The sequence below is a fragment of the Oryx dammah genome, unplaced genomic scaffold (genome assembly GCF_014754425.2).
Source record: "Oryx dammah isolate SB20612 unplaced genomic scaffold, SCBI_Odam_1.1 HiC_scaffold_18, whole genome shotgun sequence".
Lineage (NCBI taxonomy): Eukaryota > Metazoa > Chordata > Mammalia > Artiodactyla > Bovidae > Oryx > Oryx dammah.
This window is the reverse complement of record NW_024070202.1, coordinates 87,510,857-87,536,515: the sequence shown is the minus strand read 5'-3', so window position 1 is coordinate 87,536,515 and position 25,659 is coordinate 87,510,857. Positions and strand designations below refer to the sequence as shown.

Sequence of the window (25,659 nt, the reverse complement as noted above, 5' to 3'; positions counted from 1 at the left end):
TTTAAAGATCCCAGGTCGGCGCAAGCAGAACCACTAAGCTGAGCGCCTCCAAATCTTTGCGAACCGCGCGCCTGGCACCCAAGCACTCAGCCCGGGTCGCGGCGGCGGCGCGCGCACGCGCACTCCGCGGCCCCGCGCCCGCTCCTCAACATTCCATTCCACGTGTTGCTTGTTGTAGGCGCCACAGGTTCCCCACCTGCGCCGGGGCGCTCGGGCGGCCGCGCCTCTGCCGGCGGAGGTTGGAGAACCCAGAGGGCGCCAGGGCCCCGGCTAGGCGCTCGGGCTCACTCCTGACGCTAACTCCGCCTATTTAATCCCGGCGGCGCCCGCCCGCCCCTTTCGCCCTGGTGGTAGGAAACACTCCTGGGTCCAACTCGACGTGTCCGGAAAGCCTCGGTCAGTTTCCCTTTCGTTCTGCGGCAGCAGCTGCCAGCCGCTCAGCTCGTGCAGACCCGCGGGCGCAGCCGCCGAGAGTGAGGTGCCTGGGGGACCGCGGATTGCGCGGCGGGGCGCCCCCAGCACCATGCTGGACCCGTCTTCCAGCGAAGAGGAGTCGGACGAGGGGCTGGAAGAAGAGAGCCGCGATGTGCTGGTGGCGGCCGGCGGCTCGCAGCGAGCGCCGCCGGCCCCGGCTCGGGAAGGGCGGCGGGACGCGGCGGGGCGCGCGGGTGGCGGCGCGGCCAGACCCGTGAGCCCGAGCCCCTCGATGCTGAGCGAGGGGCGAGACGAACCTGAACGGCAGCTGGACGAGGAGCAGGAGCGGAGGATCCGTCTGCAGCTGTACGTTTTCGTCGTGAGGTGCATCGCGTACCCCTTCAATGCCAAGCAGCCCACCGATATGGCCCGCAGACAGCAGAAGGTGAGTTACTTGCAGGACCCGGCGTTTCCAACCTCCACTTCTTCCTCCCTGGGCTTTTCTCCTGGTAAAACTCTGGGGCCCCTGCCCGCTGTCCTTCTGCAGGACATTGCGTTTTTGTTACTCTTGGAGGGCAAGGGAATCTTTGGGTGTGTGTGTCGGGGGTACAGTTCTTCAGCCCGCCGGGTACCGGGTTGCCGCGGACGCGCCTTCTCCCCCATGGTTGGCAGAAGCGGTCAGCTTGGCATCTGTGGGGCCGATACCGGCCCGGCGGTGCGGCTGCTGCACCCGGCGGGCTCGGCCCCGGCCGGATCCGGACGCAACTCCTATCAACTTTAATTTCAAAACAGCGGTGGTGCCTTCCTGTCCAGTTCTGCTAGAGCAGGGCTTTACCCTGGATATGAATGAGTGTGGGATCTGAACAAGAGGGAAGTCTTGGAGTCTTCTCTAGGAAGAAGGTGTGGAAATGTTCCCCCCAAACAAACCTAACCTGACAAGTTTTCCTGTGCTGCTGTACAACTAGGACATCAAATCCTAAGGCGGAATAGTGTGCGGCTTAAAGAGAGTGGCTGTGGGTTAGTAATTACTAGTCCCGGCAGGCCTGAATGAAATACGCTATTGATGAAAAATAGGATTGGTTCATGACCACTTCAAAACAACGTACTATACACCCCCGCCATTCCCAAAGAGGTAAGGCATTTGTTTCAGGTGAAATGCATGCCAACTTTAGTTTTGAACAAGACCCCCAGGAGTCTAATTTTGTAGCAGACAAAAGTAATGACTCAAATTGCCCTAATTGGGTATGTTTTCGATAGAAACTAAGAAACCCTCTTAATAGAATGTGAAGCTAGAAGGTTCGCTGGAAATCTGCACCAGTTGCCTTAGCTTGGGACAGGATATGAAGACCCAGAGAGACTGTAATTTGCCCAGAACATGCCTGGTTGCACAGAGATTTGTTTTCTGAAGCATTAACCTCAGAATGTGAGGCGTTTCTTAGAAATTTGGAGCACTTCTGAATTGACTTGTGAAAAGCTGTATTTCAGAGTAAATGCAGTCTATACATTACCCTTCACCCCCATTTACCCAGCTTCTCTAAAACAAACCTAAACCAAGCAGCTGTCTTGAATAACTCTCTGGGCATACTTATGGGATGATTCTGTACACCTGGAGGCTGATTACCCAGACCCTTCAGGTGCCTAGCAATTCCCTGGTGGCTCAGATGGTAAAGCGTCTGCCTGCAATGTGGGAGACCCGGGTTCGATCCCTGGGTTGGGAAGATACCTTGGAGGAGGAAATGGCAACCCACTCCAGTACTCTTGCCTAGAAAATTCCATGGATGGAGGAGCCTGGTGGGCTACAGTCCATGGGGTCACAAAGAGTTGGACATGACTGAGTGACTTCATGACTTCAGCTGCCTACCCCTCTAGGTAACTCAGTCACAGAATGCTAGAGCTGGGAAAGAAACCTTGGGATCCAGACAGGCCTCTCATTTTGGAGACGTATTTGAATAACATTTCCTATTCCCTAAACATCTGGCATGATCAAAGCCACCATTCCTGAGGTCAGTTTGGAGGGAGTGCCCCGTGGAGGTCTGGAGCCTTCCATTCTGCTCTCAGGTGAGTACCACACTGTTCTCTTTTGCTTGCATTAGGTTGCACTGCAGTCACTCACTGCCTCTCAGCTCTGTAGGTCAAGTGACTTTCAACTTCAGTAACTACCATTATAACTAAATTTTGATGTATGTTGTTCAGTCATATTAAGTTTATGACTATCATCCAGTCTCCAGTACTTCCATTCATATTGCATTTAACCTTATTTTTGGTATTAAAGTATAAAAATAATGTGTAATGAAACTAAGACTATTCCTTCTGGAATATTATCACTGAAGATGCTTTTGCAAAAAGTCACTTGCTGGTAGCTGATTCTTACTGTGCATACTTGTTGCATTTTGCTAGTAAAACAAACACTCCCTTGCTTGTTCAAATAGTACAGATTTCTCTGACTCCTCTTGTTTAAATAGTGTTTTTCCAGAAATTATTTGAATTGGCAAACAGGTGCAATCACAATACCGCTGATGAAATAATTTTTTAATAACATCATTCAGACGTCATCAAAAATAATTACAAACAGCAGAAGAAGAAGCAGAACTCTGTTTGTGTTCTGTGCAAGAACACTTGGAATTTTTTTTCCCAGATATTGAGCATTGAATGCTGTCAGATGAAGTTTTGCAAAGTATTCTTATTTTTAAGGGGATGGGCCCCAAAACAACTTAAGTGTTTTCCCTTATTCAAAAAGCCCCACACTTTTTCTTTAAGCATGTTGCTAGCTGAAGGGAACTGGAGTAATTCTTGGCAGTTGGGTTTCCTCCTAGGACAAAATGAAATGGGAATTTAACTATATTCCTGTGAATTTGGTGCTCAAACCAAGAATTAATGCCCAAAACTTTGTCTTGAATTATACAGTTGGGTTATATAAAAGAAGTACCAGGATAATTGCAAAATCACTAATCCATTGTATATTTTTATTCTGTATCTTGAGGTAGTCAGACATCTAGTAAAAGGATTTAGTAGCTTAAATTGTTGTCATTGAAGTGCATATTGCTGCTTACTCACTCCTCCTAACTTGAGAATTTAGAAACAGAGAAATTGAGATCTGAAAGGGTCCTCATCTTTAAAAGAAGAAAACTAATCACAGGGTGGTAGAAGCCTTATTCTGGCGGTCAAAGCTCTCTTGCTGTTAGGTTGAGTGAGTTGGTTGAGTTTCTGTGAACCAGCTGAGGTGCAGTGATTTTTGTTTTCCTACTTGGCTAAAATGGCCCACAAAGCTATCAAGAGGTTGTATCCGTGAATTGAAAAATCGCAGTGGCATTAAACTCAGTTGACTAAGACATGACTGTCTTTGCTTTTGACTGGGAAGTTTCAGCTTAGAATAATAATGGTGGTTGGCTTATGCCAGTTTAACTTAGGACTTTACAGAAAATTCTGGAAGTGAGTGTAGAGGAGACATTGACAAAGCTTTCACGAGGTGGTCACACCGCATAAATGGTTCACACATGATGCGAATGTGAAGTAAGAAGCAGCCAGTGGTAGAATGACTTCAGTTGTGGCTAATGCTTTAGTCTCTGTTTATTCACATAATCTTTGCTCCGTCAGTTAACAGATAATGATGAACCTTGGATGATTCCAGATTATTGGTTAAAGGTGGAATCAGTGTTGAAACTAGGAAACAATAACAGATAATCCGTTATTACTTAATAAAGGCAATTTGTCTTTGGACATCAGCTTTTACTTCATAAAGGCGGGTTGTCTTTGGAAAACATTGAGACCCTAAAGGAAAAATACAGTCCATAGTGGTTAGAAGGTAGGGGAGAATCTGATGAATATAATGATTGCCATAGAAGAGGTTAAGTATATTCCATAGTTGGGGGCTTACAGATCGCAGGTCTCAATTTATAAGAAATTTCAGGTGTGTATGCGAAGTTTTGGTTGTCCACTCCATAGGTTTCTAGTCAGTAAGTTGCTTTTTCGTTATTAAATTTAGTGACAGATATTAAAGCCAACTATCTTAAACTAGAAATAATGAAGAGGGAATTTAAAAGATTAAAGTGGTACCTGATATCTCTCCATGGGATTCATATACCCATGTTCTTTGCATTTTTATGTGTCCCTGTAATCTTACTAAACTCCTTAAACCTCCTTATGTAATCACTCCCACCACTTTGCATAATTTTCCACACTAATTAAGTTTGAGAAATGTATACAAATAGTGTGAAATCGCAGATGGTGGGGAAGTAATCTCCTTTGGTAAAACTGATCAAGGAGAGAGCATCATGGGGAAATAGTATTGGGTGGAGTGCCACATGGTGGGTTCTTGCCTACATGTCTCACATGTGAGTGTCAGACTACAATAAGTGGCTGCTTTTAGCCCTCTTTCGAAATGGGAGTATTTTCTGTGGCTTAAAAAAAAAAAAAAAAAACCATTTCTCACTGCTTAGGTGATATCCAAACTCCGGGAAAGAGCCAATTTTATGGGGAAAAAAAAAAAAACAGCTAGATTTATAAACTCCAGGAATCACACACGTTATGCCAGAGGTCATTGTGCCTTAGTGCTGTGTTGTGCCATCTTCAGGACCTAAGATACGACTGAGGCCTGGTGTATAAGAACCTAGTAATGCTTGTTGGATACATGAAGTGTCAGGTTTAGTCCATGTTTCAAAGACTTAGTGAGGTGTGTGGGCTTAGTCATTGCCAGCTCTTTCCGACCCCATGGACTATAGCCTGCCTGGCTCCTCTGTCCTTGGAAATTTCCAAGCAAGAATACTGGAGTGGGTTTCCATTTTCTTCCTCTAGGGGATCTTCCTGATCCAGGGATCAAACTCCAGTCTCTTGCATCTCTTGCTTTGGCAGACAGATTCTTTATCACCCAGGCCCCTGGGAAGCCCCTCAGTGAGGTGCAGGGTGGCAGAAAGAATATAGAGGGAAAGAGTGGACTTCTCTTTTTCGAAATTAATCTTCCTAAACATGTTTTGAGACCTCTTGGACTCACCACACCCTCCATAGTTCCCTGATCAGGGATCAAACCCAGGCCCCCTGCATTGGGAGCATGGAGTCTTTAGCCACTGGACCACGAGGAGGTTACCCCACCCTCTCTAAAGAAAGCCATGAAAATGATAATACCTGCTGGTGTGTAACTAATGACTTCACAGGGGTTTTCCCAGTGCCACTACCAAATCCAAGGGGACAGGCAGTGTGGAAGCCCCATGATGTGCCTTTCTTGCTTGCAGGGTTCCAGGAGATACTGCTGCTGCTGCTAAGTCGCTTCAGTCGTGTCCAACTCTGTGTGACCCCATAGACGGCAGCCCACCAGGCTCCCCTGTCCCTGGGGTTCTCCAGGCAAGAACACTGGAGTGGGTTGCCATTTCCTTCTCCAATGCATAAAAGTGAAAGTGAAGTCACTCAGTCATGTCCGACTCTTATCGACCCCATGGACTGCAGCCCACCAGGCTCCTCTGTCCATGGGATTTTCCAGGCAAGATTACTGGAGTGGGGTGCCATTGCTTTCTCCGCCAGGAGATACGGTGATAGTCTAAAAAGCCCAGCCTCTCAGGGAGTTGGGATAATTCATGCTTTACTACCCAGGCTTTGGTTCTTTATGGGGCAAATACAAAAGGCATGGGTTATGTTGTTTTTGCTGCTTTTAATAATAGGGAGTACATTGTCCTATGGGGAGTAAGTAGGAAACCACACATTAAAGTGAAACCTCGGACGGGACTTACACAGTATCTCAGAGAAAAAAAAAAGTGCTACTGGTTTCAACTGATTCATCTATTCCTCCAGAAGGTATCTTGGGACCGCAGCACTTAATTTGGTGGAATGAGTTGTGCTAATGAGAACTCAAATGGATTAAGTGATGTTGGAGTTTGCTTCTTTCAAAAATGAAATCAGCAGTAATTTCTGATATACGTTGACTGCTTATAAAGTGAAATAAAATATTGTGTGTGTCCCCTCTTCAGTTTTAAATGGAAGCAGTTTCCTCCATTTCTACACTCACAAGATAAATAGCATAGCTTGTAAAGTCATTAAAGACCTTCAAAACAGAATTAAAGCCAGTTGCCAGGTTATTAAGTATGGAAATTATGAATGGAAGATCCCATCAGTTATAATTTTCTATGAGGCAAGCCTCTTGAGTTATTGTGCTGCTTTTTATGCATTTCAGATTAGGCCTTTTTTGGAAAAGAGGGTGTCTTATTGTCATGTGTTACTACCATTTCAGTTTTTAGCCTGGGGGGAAAAAAAAACCTAATGATATCACATGTCAGCCTTCCATGTCCTTCACCATTGCCTGGAGCTTGCTCAAACCCATGTCCATTGAGTCAGTGGTAACATCCAACTATCTGGTCCTCTGTCATCCCCTTCTCCTGCCTTCAATCTTTCCCAGCATCAGGGTCTTTTCCAGTGTATTGGCCCTTTGCGTCAGGTGGCCAAAGTATCGGAGCTTCAGCATCAGTCCTTCTAATGAATATTCGGGATTGATTTCCTTTAGGATTGACTGGTTTGATCTCCTTGTGGTCCAAGGGACTCTCAAGAGACTTCTTCAACACCACAGCTCAAAAGCATCAATTCTTCGGCGTTCAGCCTTCTTTATGGAAAGGCAGAAAGATACAATTCCTTTCTTTACAAAACCCAAAAAAGCAAAACTTGGGATTCTTCTCCTTAGCTGCACACTAGAATCATCTGGAGAGCTTTTCAAAACATCCTGTTATTCAGATTGTACTGCAGACTAATTGAGTCGGTCTCTGGGGTTATAGTCCTAAAACTTTCCAGGTGATTCCAATGTGCTATCAGACACGAGATGCCCTGTTTTAAAGGGAAACTGCAGGGAAACGACTTCCAGCTTGTGTCTGTGTCCCCTGGGCACGGTGGAAGTATTTGCAGTAGTGAGTTAGACTGCTCAGTAATTAAACCCATATTACACATGAAGGAAAAGGTAATAGGGATGCTGTAAGCAAGGAACAAAAAACACGTCAGTATTTTAGACTTTACTGAATCAATAGTGGGAGGGCAGTGCATATTTGGTCTTTTAAACGGTCTTTAATTTGAAGAAATGCTGTAGAACATTAAACTGCATTAACAGTTGAATTATTTATTACAAAGCTATGGATAGATTGCCAGGTTTGCAACAGAAAATACAACAAGGTAAACCTGAGTGTTTTTCATTAAAAAAATGAACTGGAAAACAGAATATAGTGAAACCTCAAGTTGGAGTTGACACTGAGCAGCAGCTGCCTACTTCCCAGTTGGCTCGCTGGGATAGAACCCGCAACCCGCCTTCCAATGCAGGAGACACAAGAGATGCAGGTAAGATCCCTGGGTCAGGAAGATTCTCTGGAGTGGGAAATGGCAACCCACTCCAGTATTCTTGCCTGGAAAATTATATGGATAGAGGAGGGCTACAATCCATGGGGTTGCAAAGAGTTGGACACGACTGAGCAACTGAGCATGAATGCCTGAGTGAATTTCACAACGATTTGCTCCTAGGAGAACATTAGTGGGTGGCATTTTTCTTCAGGGTGTATGCTAAGAATGTATATGGGTTTTGCAAAAAGTAAACTTCAGAAGACATTCTCAAGTAATTGTTTTAAGTGAAGTAATTACAAACTAAGGACTTACCTGAGAGTGTGTTTATTTTTGTACTCTTTCCAAAATTCTGACATTAGGTGGAAATGTAAGGAAAGCCTCCATTTTCTTCAAACTGTGTAACTTATGTCTTTGGTTCGCATTTGGGAGCCTTTGACTTTGTAGAGCATCACTGATGCTTTGCTTTGCTTCTTGAGATTTTATCACATCACTTTGTAAACTTGATGGTTTGAATATTTTCATTTTATAACCTCCAAGTTAGTAATGAATTTTTATGATGAGAATGTTACTGGGGCAAAGGGTATGAATAATTAAAAGGCTATCTTTCTCAATCTGATAGCTGAGATGATACTTAATTTGCTCATTTCTGATTGCTTGGGGGGATGAATGTATATGATCTGATATCCTTTTCCCACTTTTCTATTGAGATCATAGTTTTACTTATTAATGTGTCCCCTTCATCAGTATGTTGAAGATAGTGTTCCTTTGGGGAGACTGTTTATGTAGTCTGCCCTTCATTTTGTTTTTAGATATAGTTCAATTGATCTTTAAGTTTCTTAAAAACTTATTTCTCATTTGTGTTCTTAGATAATCAATTTCCCATTTTGAATTAAAGTTTGAATCAAGGAGTTGACTTTGCTTTTTTCCCCAAATAGCTCAGCTATTCTTGAAGCCTAGCTTTTGATTAAGCTTTATTTTCATTACTAAGGTGTTCAGTTCAGTCGCTCATTTGTGTCCAACTCTTTGTGACACCATGGACTGCAGCACGCCAGGCTTCCCTGTCTATCACCAACTCCCAGAGCTTGCTCAAACTCATGTCCATCCAGTTGGTGATGTCATCCAACCATCTCATCCTCTGTTGTCCCCTTTTCTTCCTGCCTTCAATCTTTCTAGCATCAGGATCTTTTAAATGAATCAGTTCTTTGCATCAGGTGGCCAAAGTATTGGAGTCTCATCTTCAACATCAGTCCTTCCAATGAACACCCAGGACTGATCTCCTTTAGGATGGACTGGTTGGATCTCCTTGCAGTCCAAGGGACTCTCAAGAGTCTTCTCCAACACCACAGTTCAAAAGCATCAATTCTTCAGCGCTCAGCTTTCTTTATAGTCCAACTCTTACATCCATTCATGACTACTGAAAAAAATATAGCTTTGACTAGATGAATCTTTGTTGGCAAAGTAATGTCTCTGGTTTTTAATATGCTGTCTAGATTGATCATAGCTTTTCTTCTAAGGATATTTCTAATTTTATTATGCTGTCAGTGTGGCTCACTGAGCTATTTCATTGTATCTAGTATTTTTACATTGTGTATATATATATATATAGTCTGACTTTAAGATGTAAAGATTTATATCTAAATCAGCATTATTGTAGAAACCCTTCCTGCCTGGTCATCTTTGCAGTAACTAAATTATCCTATAATTATGTGGACAGCTGACCCTTGAACAACATAGGTTTGAACTGCACAGGGCCCATCTGTACACAGGTTTTTCAGTAGTAAATTCTGCTGTACTACCTGATTTACCATTGGCCTATGCAGAACCTCGGATATGGAGGAATGGAGAGTTGGAGTGCTGGCTATAATAATGTGCTGATTTCAGCTGTGCCAAGAGTCAGTGCCCCTAAGCCCAGCATTGTTCCAGGGTTGACTGTATTTTCAATTTATCTTGCATTTCTAGAAGTATTCGTGAATTTTAATGCCGGATTCTTTATATACTTAGGAATCTTTATACTATTACCAGTGAAAAGTAACTCCCTTTGATTCATAGTGTGTTGAGTAAAATTTCTATTCAATGTTTTATCCAATTTTAGCATTGAAACAACTTTCTGTTGAAGAGTTTATCAGATATATTGTAGGTATCCTTAATACATACACATCCACACTCATACATTCACCTATATATACTTACCAGCATTTGTGTACACATTATTTACATATGTATGTACATATGTGGGCTTCCCTGGTGGCTAAGTCAGCAAAGAACCTGCCTGCAATGCGGGAGACCTGGGTTTGATTCCTGGGTTGGGAAGATCTGCTCGAGGAGGGCATGGCAACTCGCTCCAGTATTTTTGCCTGAAGAATCCCCGTGGACAGAGGAGCCTGGCAGGGTGCAGTCCATGGGGTTGCAAAGAGTTGGACATGACTGAGCAACTTTGCCTTCCTTATGGTTGTGCTTAATATTCACTGGGCAGAGCACACTTGTTTTAAGAGGCTGTGTCTCCAGTTTTCTTCATGGATTTTGAAGCTAGTGGACATTCCTCTGAAGAGCAGACTTTCATTTTATATTTAGTCTGCAGTGTTTTTACAAATTTTATGGATCTGTATATTTTATGGGAAGATGGGAAAAATTAAATTCTGCCATGAAACCTGTATTCTTACTATTTTAACAAATTTAGGGAAATATATTCCAAATCTTATTTAAGGAGATGAGAATGTTATTTTGGTTCTCTAGAAAAATGCCTAAGACTAAAATGCTACTGTAGTCAAAGGCTTACAAAATACTGAATATCATCAAGAGCAGTTCTGAAATATAACAGGATGAATCTAACCTACATTTGTGAGCTCTGGTTTCCTTAACCAGAAGGATTGTGTATGTTGTTGGGCAGTGGTTAAGTAAGGAGACTGCGATAAAGCACATTCTTATTATTCCATCTCTGCTTCAACCAGGGTCACACTGCTTTTACATATTAGAAATACATACCTAAAATGACAGAAGGGGAAGATGAACTGTCTAATTATGAAAAATTTGTGATTTGAATGTAAAATCCCATAAGAATTTTGAGAGTTTGATCACCGCGTCCTAGAATCCTAGGCTTTCGATTTTATTTTTCCCTTTAATTTCCTTACAGATATTTGAGACAAGTGAAGGAGGATGTATGGTTTAATCCAACACAAGTCTAATTGGTGAGGTGTGGAATCTGTGGTCCTTCAAATAAGTAGAGATCAAAGGATAGTTGTTTGGAGCTCAGTGGAAAGATGTGGTTTCAAAAGGTAAACTTGAAAACTGTCTTGTGGATAGTAATCAAAGTCCTGAGCACAGCTGTGGCCAAAATAGAATCTAGTAAAGAGGTTTTAATGACTTAGTCTTAAAGAACTTCAGGATTTAAAAGATAGGAGGGAAGATTGAATTGGCAAAGGAAATGAAGAAAGAACAGCCAGGTCTATAAGAAAGTTAGGATGACCTTTGTCACAGAAACTAAGAAGAGCTGTTTCAATAGAAAGAAGTAAGAAACGATGTTGGATGTTCAGAGGTCAAGTGTAATAAGATAGGGATTGAAAATGTTAATTGAATTTAACAGTATGGAGATAACGGCAGTATTGCAACTCAGAAGCTGAATTTCACAGCCCAGTTTCTCAAATGTTGATTTCTAAACTATATTTTGTATGCTGAATTCACATCTGATGAACAGCTTGAGTTGTAACACAGTGACTTTGCCACACAAAAGGTTCAGTGTTTGCATAGACTGTTTTGTGTGGGACACTACAAATATAAATGTATACATGTATATGCATATGTACTTGTGCTTTTGTTTTATAGAAGTGAAATGAAAGTTATTAATGATAAACCTAGATTTCAAATATGGAACAGTTGAGACAGATCACGAAATATGCTGCAACCAGCAAAACATTGACATTAGTTGGGTACTTAAGTTTAGCTGTTCATCTGTTTTGAATGAAATGATCTCAGAATTTGTGCAAAGGCTGGAATGTGTAGAAAGTGGGATACAGGACTTTCATGGTGGTCCAGGGGTTAGGATTTTGAACTCCAAATGCATGAGGCCCAGGTTCAATCCCTGTTCAGTGGACTGGATCTCACACGGCACAACTAAGACCTGGCACAGCCAAATACATATTTAAAAAGTAGGATGAAATCAGGCTGGTAATATTTTTTAGCCTAGTGGTAATTTATCCCTCCCCTGTTGTTCCCTTCCTCTTTGTTTTACTCTCCCACTTCTGGTGTCTACCATGCTTATGGGAATCTTGTCTGAGAAGAGTGGGGTTCAGCCTTTCCTCATCCTCTAAATTGCTGTCTCCTGATCTGTAAAATGAGGCTTCCCTGGTGGCTCAGTCGGTAAAGAGTCTGCCTGCAATGCTGGAGACCTGCTTTCAGTCCCTGGGTGGGGAAGATGCCCTGGAGAAGGAAATGCCAACCCACTGCAGTATTCTTGCGTGGAGAATTCCATGGACAGAGGAGCCTGGTGGGCTACAGTCCATGGTGTCACAAAGAGTTGGACACGACTGAGTGACTAACACTATCTGTAAAATGACTCATACTTGCTCAGTAAGATGCTGTGAAGATTACATAAAATTTCTGAAAAGTCCTTAGCACATTACCTGGAGTGGAGTAGATCTGCAGAGTTTCCTTTCTCGTAATTTTCATTCAGTAAGGAATTTTCATTCTATAAAATGTATTTCATTTAGCTGTCAAATACTGAGGCTGTGTTTGAACAGATACTGTATGCTAGGCCCAGATGTAGGCATTGAGAGTACAGGTGTAGACAGGACAGCCCCCATGAGACTTGTATTATAGTAGAGGAGACAGATCATTAACATGTGTATGTTCATATTAAGGGATATTGACTGTGGGGAGGGATGGAGGCATTAGCAGCTATTTCGGGTAGGGTGGGTAGGGAGTGCCTCTAAGGAGCCAACAATGGTTGAGCAGCACTTGAATGGTGAAGGATTGAGCCACTTTATGATGGGGATGTAGAGGGGAGAAGGACATCCAGATGGCATTCACAGCAAGTGCAACAGCCTTGAAGGGGAATAAACTTGTCTTATGAAGAGCAGCTTGAGGTCTAGGGTGGCTAAAGTAGAACTGAGAGAGGGCGAGTAGGAAGTGATGAGTCTGGAGAAGTTGGCATGGGTCAGCTTGTATAAGTTCTTTTAGGCCAGTGGTCCCCAACCTCTTTGGCACCAGGAACCGATTTTGTGGAAGACAGATTTTCGGTAGGGGGTCGGGGGGATGGTTTCGGGATGATTCAGGCACCTTGCATTTATTGTGCACTTTAGAATGCTGTCGCTGATCTGAGGAGAGGTACTCTTCCATGGCCTGGAGCTTGGGGAGCCCTGCTTAGGCCATGGTAGGGTCAGAATTTAAGTGAGATGTGAAGCTGTTGAGTACTGAGCAGGTTCAACAAGTGATCTGATTTACATTCTAAAACAGCTTGTATCTGAGAATAGCCAGTGCCACTGCATTGCACAGTTCCAGGGACCATCATTTATGCAGAATTGAAGACCATGCCTCGAGGTCGTCCAGCCTTGAGAACAGACTGTCAAGGCAAGAGTGGAGGTCTGGCAGTGGTTCTGGTTTGAAGAAGGTGGTAGCCTAAAGGGGAGTAGAAGATATCGGTAGTATTTGTTCACCATTGTTTAAGTTCATGATTATATTAAAATGGACAATATGGAGGTAGTGTTATTTTGAAAATTATAAGGTGTTGTATCTGTTTAAATTTGTTCATGTGGTTAAAAATCCAAGCCTTTCAAAACTTGCAATAAAAAGCAGTCTCCTTTCCCACTCTTCCCCAACCCCGGTTACAGTCTCCATGGGCACCCTTTGACTCTTCACTCTGATGTTTTTAATTCTTCTGGTGCATCCTTTATACATTGGATCAAGATGCACAAACCACTTTTCCTCCTCCAGCCTCCTAAAATACTTCGCATTTTGAAATGAAGAGTTATGCTCTAGGCTCACATTACTTACTTAGCCATTACTTTCTGTAGAAGGGAGGGGAGGAAGTCGGAGAGGTCGAGCTCACCTGCAAGCACCTGGCTCACTTGCTTCTAGTTGGAATGTGGTTATTTACCATTATTGGTTTCTGATAGTTGACCCCAGTAAGTCCACAGACTTCTTAGCTAGGTGCATGGCTACCTTTTCTCATTCTTTTTTTTGGTTAACTGTGGGACAGAGCATGATTATCTGCAGAGAGTATTGGACAAGAACACAGCCCAGGGGAATGTTGACTTTATTTCTCACACATGAGAACAGGACTGGGTCCCATGAGACCATAGGTCTTCAGGAGAAATTACACAGGCAGTGTCTTTGTCCTTACAGAATTCAGAAAGTCAGGCCATGAGTGGCTGAGATTTGCTGAGAAGAGCAGACAGTGAGTCTTGGCAGACTGGAAGCAAGTATGTGGCAGACAGATTGTTTGCCCGGAATAGTTAGGATTGTCAATGGCCATCAGGAGAACAAGCAGGGAATCCCTCCGTGGTCCAGTTGTTAGAATGCGATGTGCCACTTTGATTGCTGTGCCAGGGTTCCATTCCTGGTTGGGAAACTAAGATCCCACAAGCTGAGAGGTGCAGCCAAATGGTTAAAAAAAAAAAAAAAAAGTCAGGGTCTTTTCTCTGTCCTGGCTTCTGGTGGCTGGATAGAGCCAGAAGACTAAGTTCAGGCAAGTGGGGTAAGAATAGAGGTGATCTCTGCAAACCTTCTGGGCCTTTCCCAGAAGAGGGACACATCCTCCCTTTTTCCCACAGGCTGGAATCCCCAAGTCAGCCACTTGATCAGCCATGTGGATGAGGACATGGTTGCTACTTGCTGAGAATCTCAGAGCATCATGTCTGGGGAAATTGGGGCCCTCATAACTTTGATAGGAAGAGCTGCCACACGCTCAGATCTCAGAGAAGCAAACTTCTGTCATGTTTGGGCTAATTTTAGGTGACTTGATTTTGGTTATAGTCTCTGCAGCAGAGGATGAGATGGTTAGATAGCATCATGGATTCAATGGACGTGACTTAGAGCAAACTCTGGGAGATAGTGGAGGACAGAGAAGCCTGGCAAGCCGCAGTCCCTAGGGTCACAAAGAGTCAGACATGACTTGGCAGCTGAACAGCAGCATCAAATAATCTCCATCATATCCACATCATGTCTACAATTAGCCTTTTTAATTTATGTAATATACTCATCCCTCTATTTCTCAGTTTTCTATCTATAGCCATTATAGCTGTACTGTTCTGCTGTTAGTGTTAATTACTTGCTGTTCATTTCCTCCTCTTTGCTATGTTTCTAACCTAGCTTCCCTGGCAGCCTTTGTGGCCATGTGGCAAGGTTCTGGGGTAAGAGACAGGAGACAATGCTCTTGTGGCTGAGGAAAACACTAAGGGAATTTGAGATGTGGGGTCAGACACACTTGATTCTGAAACCGTTGCCAGCAGCACCAGCATCCAGACTTTATCTGTAAGGAAAATACCCTCCCCCAGGTTGCTAATCTTATTTCACATTTTGTAAGAATCATTAAGTTCTCTGCTCTTTGAGTAGTTGCTTCTAGAAATTCAACTCCGCTTAATGGAGTTGACATCATCAAGACTGTTTTTCTCTGCGAAACCCCATGATACACTTGATTGCATTTCTTATAAACTTATTTTTTGGGGAGTCTTTTCTTCTCTACCCATCTTGTCTCCCTTCAATGCTTCCTTAAGTTTTTCCAAATTATAAACCAGAGCTTATCAGCAGGGATGGTAATAATGCATGGCAGACATTTAAAGAAAGTGGAGTGTTTTTTGGTTTTCTCAGTGATTAGGGGGTTGTCACTGCTGTTTAGTGGGTGGGCTCCAGGGATCCTAGAAATCCTGGAATGCATGCTGTGTTGTCTGTCATACATGACATTTGAATGCCCAGTTGGACATTTCTGTAAGGTAAAGCTAGTTTATACTTATTTGAGCCTAGAGCATAATTCTTCATTTCAAAATGTGAAGTATTTTTTTGCATGGGTTTAATAAGTTACTTTTCTAGAACTACAAGGTTTGGGTAAATTGAAGGCAGATTGGACTGCAGTAGGAACTTTCCTGAGACTTGCTCACCATTTTGAGAAATGTCACTAACAGCAGCGATGCTTCTGATACTGTGTTAGCAATACGCAATGCTTATGTCAGCCTTCATTTTCAGTTGTCAAATTCTCTTTGATTTTATGGGTCTGTATATAAAAACTATTTAGCCCTCATTTCAAAATGTCAACACTGTTCTTTGTTTTTTTTTTTGACATCTTTCAGTTAAATATTGCCTGACTTCCCTTAAATTCTGACTGCTTCATTATATAAGGCTAGGTGCATACATTCACTGTCTTGTAGACAGACCAGCTCTGCCTAAACATTTACATACGAATAGCTGTGTTATTTCAGTTATTGATATTTTATTGTTTCTGTTCCACTTAGGATGTTTATACTTTTGAAAACATCGCTGCAGATAATCTAACCTAGGTGTAAATTTCATTGCTGCAGAGCAAAAGGATTATTGTTCTGTTGTCATTTGCAATTATAGGAGTCTATCAGTTAGTGCCCAGCAGGAGAGAGCGATTGCACTCCAAGGGGCAGTTCACAAATGAGAGAGTCTGACAGGTTTAAGGGAGCCAGTGAAAGGAACGATGAAGCCCTTACTACCCCGGGCCTCCCAGGGCAGGAGGAAGGCTGCCTAACGGAGGCTGTGGACAGCGTCTAGTCTCTGAGACTGTGCCTGGCAGGGAGAGAGCTAGAAGTGTGACTCTCCCTTGCCTTTGTCTTCCATCCTTCCGATTCCTCTGATGCCGGTCCTTCACCAGAGAGGAAACCCAGAAAGAAGGTGGGAAGCACAAGTGCTTGCTGGTGTGAGTGGACAGTAAGGGTAAATAGGCCTGGAGGGTGAAAGGGAACAGCCAGCATAGGGAATGCTGTGTCTGATTAGCTTTGAGTCACGATTCCGCAGAACATTCATCGCTCTCCGGTTCACCCCAAGTCTGTCCCTCGTGTGGTCCTCCTCTGGGGTTCTCTAATCTGAACTGGTGTTTGGACAGCAGGCTGCACTGTCATTCTCCTTTCATTGCTCTTTTGATTTGGTGACACTTTTTGTTTGAACCTTTTCCACTTGCACCTTTGTAAGAAAGAGCGTGATAAATCTTTCAAATCCATACAAGTCTGTAGTTATCTTTATTTTGATGGAGAACTGGGCTGGCCATAGAAGTCTGGGATGAAATCATTTTCCCTCAGACCTTTGAAGGCATTGCTTCACAGGTGTTGCTAATGAAAAGTTTGAAGTCTGGCTTCATTTTTACATGACCCATTTTTTCCCTGTCTCATATGCTTCTACTGTTCTTTATTTTGAGGGGATTCTAAAATGTTACAACAGTCTTTTTAGCTTTTAAAGAATTTATTGTGCTGGGTACTTATTTACTCTCAATATGGCTGTAGGAGTGTATCTTTCAACTCTTGGACATTCTTATATTTTGTGAACTTGAAAGGTAGGGAGGCTAGGCAGTAAAGGGTGGTGTTTGTTTACCTTTAGGCTGAGACAGCTTCTTAATCTTCCTGCTGTCTTTATTAGAACATTTAAAGCATTGTATTTGGATGAATTTTCTAATCATAATCTTGAGATTGTGATTAACAAACAAGTGACTTGCTTTTCATCTGCCTCTTGGCTTTACTTCAGGAACACATAGTAATATAAAATTCAAGAGAATCAAAGAACATGACAGTATTTATATTATGTGCATATTCCTTATTATATAATTTTCTATGACTTCATTTTATGTTTGACTCTCCTGTGCATTAATGAAGCTGTTAATGGGAGTAAGGCCCAGAGATCTTAAAATGACCTTGATATGATGAAATATAAACATCTGGCTATAGGAAGGAATTTTCAAAAGAAATGTTCTCAGTCAGCATTTTTGGCTATAGGCATTAATGTAATGGTAAAAGACACTTACTCCTTGGAAGGAAAGTTATAACCAACCTAGATAGCATATTGAAAAGCAGAGACATTACTTTGCTGAGTAAGGTCCTTCTAGTCAAGGCTATGGTTTTTCCAGTGGTCATGTATGGATGTGAGAGTTGGACTGTGAAGAAAGCTGAGCACCGAAGAATCGATGCTTTTGAACTGTGGTGTTGGAGAAGACTCTGGAGAGTCCCTTGGACTGCAAGGAGACCCAACCAGTCCATTCTAAAGGAGATCAGTCCTGGGTCTTCTTTGGAAGCAATGATGCTAAAGCTGAAACTCCAGTACTTTGGCCACCTCATGCGAAGAGTTGACTCATTGGAAAAGACTCTGATGCTGGTAGGGATTGGGGGCAGGAGGAGAAGGGGACGACAGAGGATGAGATGGCTGGATGGCATCACCGACTCGATGGACGTAAGCTTGAGTGAACTCCGGGAGTTGGTGATGGACAGGGAAGCCTGGTGTGCGCAGTTCATGGGGTCACAAAGAGTCGCACACGACTGAGCGACTGAACTGAAAGATAAGAATAAAATGAAAAGTTCTCACCTTATTAGTTATCCGGCTCATTTGGCCTGAGTGTGTGTGTATGTGTATGAGTTCAGTCAGTCAGTTCATTCGCTCAGTTGTGTCTGACTCTTTGTGATCCCATGGACTGCAGCACACCAGGCTTCCCTGTCCATCACCAACTCCCGGAGCTTGCTCGAACTCATGTGCATCCAGCTGGTGATGTCATCCCAACCGTCTCATCTTCTGTCATCTGCTTCTCCTCCTGCCCTCAATCTTTCCCAGCATCAGGGTCTTTTCAAATAAGTCAGCTCTTCACATCAGGTGGCCAAAGTATTGGAGTTTCAGCTTCAGCATCAGTCGTTTCAATGAACGTTCAGGACTGGTTTCCTTTATTTTTATTTATTTATTTTTAATATTCCATTTGGTTTATTTAATGTCAGTACATTTCTAAGTTATACAAATTGTACATTTTAACACCGACTTGATTTTTTTTAAACTCAGTGTATTTATTTATTTTTTTAATTTTTATTTTTACTTTATTTTACTTTACAATACTGTATTGGTTTTGCCATGCATTGACATGAATCTACCACGGGTGTACATGAGTTCCCAATCCTGAACCCCCCTTCCACCTCCCTCCCCATAACATCTCTCTGGATCATCCCCATGCACCAGCCCCAAGCATCGTGTATCCTGTATCGAACATAGACTGGTGATTCGTTTCTTACATGATAAGTATACATGTTTCAGTGCCATTCTCTCAAATCATCCCACCCTCTCCCTCTCTCTGAGTCCAAAAGTCCGTTCTATATATCTGTGTCTCTTTTGCTGTCTTGCATACAGGGTTATCCTTACCATCTTTCTAAATTCCATATATATGCACTAGTATACTGTATTGGTGTTTTTCTTTCTGGCTTACTTCACTCTGTATAATCGGTTCCAGTTTCATCCACCTCATTAGAACTGATTCAAATGTATTCTTTTTAATGGCTGAGTAATACTCCATTGTGTATATGTACCACAGCTTTCTTATCCATTCATCTGCTGATGGACATCTAGGTTGTTTCCATGTCCTGGCTATTATAAACAGTGCTGCAATGAACATTGGGGTACATGTGTCTCTTTCAGTTTTGGTTTCCTCAGTGTGTATGTCCAGCAGTGGGATTGCTGGGTCATAAGGCAGTTCTATTTGCAATTTTTTAAGGAATCTCCACACTGTTCTCCATAGTGGCTGTACTAGTTTGCATTCCCACCAACAGTGTAAGAGGGTTCCCTTTTCTCCACACCCTCTCCAGCATTTATTGCTTGTAGATTTTTGGATCGCAGACATTCTGACTGGTGTGAAGTGGTACCTCATTGTGGTTTTGATTTGCATTTCTCTGATAATGAGTGATGTTTAGCATCTTTTCATGTGTTTGTTAGCCATCCGTATGTCTTCTTTGGAGAAATGTCTATTTAGTTCTTTGGCCCATTTTTTGATTGGGTTGTTTATTTTTCTGGAATTGAGCTTCAGGAGTTGCTTGTATATTTTTGAGATTAGTTGTTTGTCAGTTGCTTCATTTGCTATTATTTTCTCCCATTCTGAAGGCTGTCTTTTCACCTTGCTTATAGTTTCCTTTGTTGTGCAGAAGCTTTTAATTTTAATTAGATTGACTGGTTTGATCTTGCAGTCCAAAAGTTTGTGATATTTTCTTTAATGTAAAATAGTATAAATTTTCAGTTAAAACCAGGCTAAGTTGAATATTTTAAGCAGTTTTAGGACAAAACCAATAAGAGAGTAATGAGGGGAATTAACTTATGAGGTAAGTGTTAAGGTCAGAGAGAGGCCTGAATTTCATTAGTAACTTTTTGGCAGAAGTTGGTTCTTTTTATAGTGCAAGTCCCCCAGGCCCTGCTCCCTAACCATATCAATGTATAATGGTTTCAGTAAGGAGTACCATCTGTGTTTTTTCCCCAACCAAGGGCCAAGTGACTGACAATGAGAACATTTACACTTTTTACAAACCAGCTTCTTGTATTCTCATTAAAGATGGCTCTTCAGCATATTTGCTCAAGTACTAAACTTTTGACTTGAGTTTTTTTCCCTCACCAGGGACTTTACCAGGCCAATGTTTTCATTAATTCCCAAATTATATATTGCTGTTCAGAGTCCTCACAGCAGAATAATCTCAATCTTCACAAAAATAGTCTAAAATGTCAACTCTACATAATGTGCCTAAAATATTAATGTTTACCAGGTGCTGAAATATTGTTCTTCAGAGCATGAAGGTTAAAGAGGGATAACACTCAATGATGGTTTTTGAAAGAAATGAGAAGGATTAAATGGCATTTTTAAGTGTCTGAAGTTTGAGCTCATTTTACTTATTTTTCTGTGTTTGCTCAGAGAATGTAAGCAAGCTGCTTAAGGTCATTCAGTTTGTAAATGATGGTGTTTGAGTTCTAACTCAGATCTCTGTCTCTAAACCCTTGGATCTTTACTCAGGCACTTCCTAAGGTGTCTTTTTTTTTTTTTTTTCCTTGCAAGATTAGAACTGCTGTTTCTGGTATAAGAGCTCTTATTTAAAACTCTGTTATTAGGTTATACTGAAGTCAGAAGTACGTGGGTCAAATCATGTGCCCCTGGAACTTCACTGTCTAGAGTGAAAATCTGACATAAGATAACTTGGAGCATTTTTGTGATCTTCAGCAGTGGCTTTAAAGGGAAGTTTGTGGGGATTGTGTGGGAAACCGAATAGGAAATCTGAAAATGTCAGGACCTCATAATTGGAATTCTAAATTCACATAAACTGTAATAGAGTCTGTCAAACTGCAAAGGAGGTTATTGATCTCGATTCCAAGCGCCTGCTCTGGGGGCACCTGTGCCCAGCTCTTCTCATTCTGAATCTGGCTAGGGAAAGTTGTCATTTAAAAGAGCTCAACCCAGATTTCTGTTTTACTGTTTCAACTTTTACTGTCCTTTTCTCTATTACTTACTAATTTCCAGAGTTTTTTATATTCTGAATATAGAAATATGTGCTTATAATAAAGTCCAGAAACATAAACTGGGCTGAAGTACTTATGCTTTACCCAGAGAGTAATAGCAATGAGTCCTGAGCAATTCATCCTTCTCCTTTCCACTTCTGTTTTCCCCTGTTGATGATGCTATAAACACAGTTTGGTACCTTGCCTTTTTCCTGAAAAAGAAGAACTATATCCTGAATGCTTTCCTATTCAAAACACTTCTCTTAATACTTTTTAACAGTTGTGTACTGTTTCCTTAAATACATCTCATAACTTCACATTTATGCTGTGATGAGCACCTGCGTGTATCTTATGGGATGAGGGAAAGATCTCACAATGTTTCTAGACTGAGAATAAAGAATGCACATATTGAGATTTGAAATGTGTTGAATAATTCTTGAACAAATGTACACACATATTTCTATGAATAGTTTGTAACAAATACACTTATCTCACTGTGTCTTTGCTAACTTTGAACATTGTCTTTAAGTTATTTTTTTTTTAACAGACATCTGGTCCTTACTATTGCTCCATAGTTAGAGAGCTTTGTATATTTGACACACATGGTGACTTGTTTTTTTATTATTTTTTTTAATGTTAAGATGCTCGCTTTTCATGTGTTTTTCAGGCATCATTGAGCCCCATATTGTAAAGCTTGAGGCAAGCTAAGAGTCAAGAACTCATGTTGGTGGATCTGAAAAGTCTAAGGTTTGTATTTGTAAGAAGATTGGCAGGTTGGTGATAGGGAGAGGAGTTTGGTAGTGTTTCATTAGTCTAGGAGAGCATGAAAGTGGTGAAGGTAAAGATGTAAAACCCTCCTTTAACAACAGGAGGGTGGTAAAAGAGGTGTAAGAAGTAGAATGAGAAGCAAACAGGGACTGATTGGATGAGGAGGATTTAAAGATTTTTAGGATCTTGCTGGTGCCACTTGTGGAATGAGGACCCATTACCAAGATGAGAATCAGGAGAAAGGTTTGGGTGTAGTCCAGTGAGGATTATCTTGGCTCTGAACAGAACGCCCAGTAGCTTAAACCACTGGACTTACTTAGCTCACTTTGCAAGATGCATTGGCTGGGTTGGTGGCTCAGATGCCATCATCATGCAACCTCCTTTTGCTTGCTGCTCTTCTGTCGTTTGTTACTCAGTCACTCAGTCCTGTCTGGCTCTTTGCAGCCCCATGGACTGCAGCATGCCAGGCTTTCCTGTCCTTCACTATCTCTGAGTTTGCTCTAACTCATGTCTGTTGAGTCAGTGATGCCATCCAACCATCTCATCCTCTGTTGCCTCCTTCCTCTCCTGCCTTCAATCTTTCCCAGCATCAGGGTCTTTTCCAGTAAGTTGGCTCTTTGCACCAGGTGGCCAAAGTATTGGAGCTTTGGCTTCAGCATCAGTCCTTCCAGTGAATATTCAGGGTTAATCTGCTTTAGGATTGAGTGGTTTGCTCTCCTTGCTGTCCAAAGGACTCCATCCCGTCCAAAGGACTCCATCCCTGGCATGAGGCTTTTGCCTTCATGGTTGCAGGTACCTGCAGGTCTGGTATTTATTCCAGGGTAGAATGAGGAGCTGTGGAGAGACTTGATTCAGGAAAGGAATATCCCTCTCCATCTTGACTTCTTTCTATACCTTTTGGCAAACTGTAGCTATAAATAAGGCTGGGATAGTAATTTTTTTTCTTACTGATCTCTGTGCTGGATAAAAGCGGAGAGAGAGGGCTTTGGAATGGGAGTTAAGGCACTGACAGTCTGCCAACAAGAGAGCAGAATACAAATATACATTTTAGTCATGTTTGTAAAAGAGGCTTTTATGGAATGGAAAATAGCATGTAGGTTTCAGAAGTTCTCAGGATTTAGGGACAAAGGTAGATGCAGTCTGCATTTGCTTCATATTCAATCTTGTAACTAAAGGACTTCAAATTCCTGTTTCAAGGTTTTTCTTTCCGAGGACCCCACCTCGTACCTTCCAACTATAAGGCCAAACTTTCATGACATCCCATCATTCTGGTTCAGTTTACTGTTCTTAATTACCCTCAGAATTCTCTTCAGTGTGCTTATCTTGTTAGTGGTAGGTTCCTTTGTCCACATTTGGAAGTGGAATTCCAGTCTGTGATTTATCAGATATGACAATAACCACATTTTCCAATCACCCTCTATATACCTTTTCGTATCTGATGAAACAGATTGTTAGGACTAAATAAAATGTGTCTAGTAACTCACTTCCAATGATGGCTCCCTTCCTATCTCCCTCTCCACGATTTTGAGATGAGGGCTAGCATCCAGGCAGAATACTGCTAAGGAATACTACTTATACCAATAAGAAAGTGATCCCCTGCATGAAAGTTGCAACCTCTTTCTCTAGCATCATGCTTGTTTCCCCATCAGTCTTCCTCTCCTGCCCTGACTTCAAGCAGATGGGGATCAAAGTCACACTTGAAAAAGCTTTCAGACTCCGCAACCAACTACTTCCTCTCTAGGGAGAAAGGCTTTTAAGTCATTCAGAGCTTTTATAAGTTATATTTATATGAGTTATATTTTCATATATAACAAGTCAGTAAACATTATCTAATTTTTTTAGACCTTGTATAAATATAATGATTTCTCTTTTGTACTATGATTTTCAAGGACATCATTCCTTTTTGAATTAAATGAAGTGGTGACTAATAGCTGGAGTGCTAAAGCCAGAGTTCTCTGTTCAGTACTCTCTTCAGAGGGTACCTGTCTTCCCCAGGGTCAAATCAGCATTCCCTTTATACCAAACACTTATGCAACACAATATAATCTTAAGTGTTTTGCTATGGAACTTGTTGCTCTCTGCACATTCAGCTAAGTTTTTTGCCGTTGTTGATGCATATTCTTTTATCTGCAGTGATAATAAGCCCCAAGGTTGCTCATGGGAGTTCTGGGCCCTTGATTGTGTGGAGTGTGCCTGTGCCAGCATGGCTGAGCAGTGTGGTGGTGTGGGGTGCTTGTTTGATGTTCTGTAGCAAACGTGGATGGTGGCTTTGTCTTGACACCCTAATGGCTCGAGTTTCTCTCCCTTTTCTATGCATATGCATCCTCTCCTGACTTTCCAGTTATATATGTTACATGCGAAGCACGGACCTGATGAAAGAAAGCAAGCCCCTCATTTCTGGCAGCTCCTAGAACATTGCTTCAGAGTGCCTGGAGCTCAGTTGTGTTGACTGACAGTAGCAGGCTCTCTGGAAGGACTGCAGTGGAGTGTTCTACCAGAGCTGTGTGCCAGGAGGCGCCTCTGGGGTTTCTACCTTAAGCTACAGGAAAACGCTTACAAAGAGTGAAACCTGATGCCCAGTGCCTGCCCTCCACCTCTTCTTCCCCCCACCTTCCCCCACTGTCCCCCCACCATAAGTCCCCTTGTCTCCTGTCTTTCCCATTTCTTCCTTCTTCCCTGCCATCCCTCCAGCCTGATTTCCCTGGGATGGATTTGGTATGAACGGTGTGGATCATGCAGGATGATACATGATACTGTCAAGATTTTAACACAATAGGAACATTTGTGTATCTTTTGATGTAGGAGTTCACTGGTCAGGATCCAGTTAGGAAAACAGTGACCCCCAAGCAGATTAATGGTGGGAATTGAATAGAGGGAACCCTGAAGGTATGGGAAAGCCAGAAGAGCACATGTGGAGGTGTCATGCAGTGCAGCGGTCACCAACTTCAGGAAGCTGCTTCCTCTCCCATGGGCTAAAGGGACATAGGAAGGAATTGGTGTTATTGGAGCTGGGGAGGGGAGCTGCCTGCTGGGGGCTGGACAGGAGCAGAGGAGCTGCCTGGTGAGAGCAGAGCTCAGGATCTCGGGTTGCCCACAGCAGGTGAAACAATAAAGGAGATGTGGTTTTCTAAAATGTATATATTATACATATTATCTGTATGTATACAAAAGCTTTTCTGCTACATTTGATAAAGGTTTATTTTAGAAAGCTTGTGAATTTTTACCTAACTAAAAATTGACATTTTGATTCCACTTATTTGACTTGGCATGAATAGAATGCTTGATTCCTAGTTAAAAGAGATAAGGTTTACTGTATAGCATAGGGAACTATAGTCAATACTTTGCAATAACCTATAATGGAAAATAATTTCAATAATATATGTATATATAAAGCTGAATCACCTTACTATGCACCTGAAACATTGTAAGTCCACTATACATCAATAAAATATATATATTCAAAAAACAAAGGGAATGTGACTGCTGGAGGTGCTACCTGCAGGAGAGGAGATGGGGGTAGAAATAACCCTGAACTTTCGCTCCTTAGGGTATTCATTCTCCTGCTTAGTTCCCACCAGCTGCCAGTCTGTCCAGGAAGACTACCTGTGAAAGGGGCAGGTAGAGGGGAGGGCAGGCAGAGTTTGAAGAGCTCTGAGGCTCATGAAATCTGAAATTTTTACCAGGAAACTTCCTTGGAAATCTATAGCAATGGCATTTATGCTGTCCTGAATACAAATAGTG

At 42.2% G+C, this 25,659-nt stretch overlaps 1 protein-coding gene across 19 annotated transcripts in view; it reads left to right on the top strand.

Moving 5' to 3' along the window:
* The first annotated feature begins 275 nt into the window (after positions 1-275).
* The window catches only part of CADPS2 (calcium dependent secretion activator 2), a 575,633-nt gene continuing 550,249 nt past the window's right edge, over positions 276-25,659 (top strand). For 9 of the 19 annotated variants that reach the window (XM_040259536.1, XM_040259533.1, XM_040259535.1 and 6 more), the window contains exon 1: positions 278-859. In XM_040259536.1, coding sequence (XP_040115470.1) covers positions 524-859 — 336 coding nt within the window. In that variant the 5' untranslated portion in view covers positions 278-523. Of the gene's footprint in view, positions 860-25,659 lie in introns of all 19 variants that reach the window. The other 10 variants (XM_040259543.1, XM_040259540.1, XM_040259546.1 and 7 more) reach the window with 3 other exon arrangements.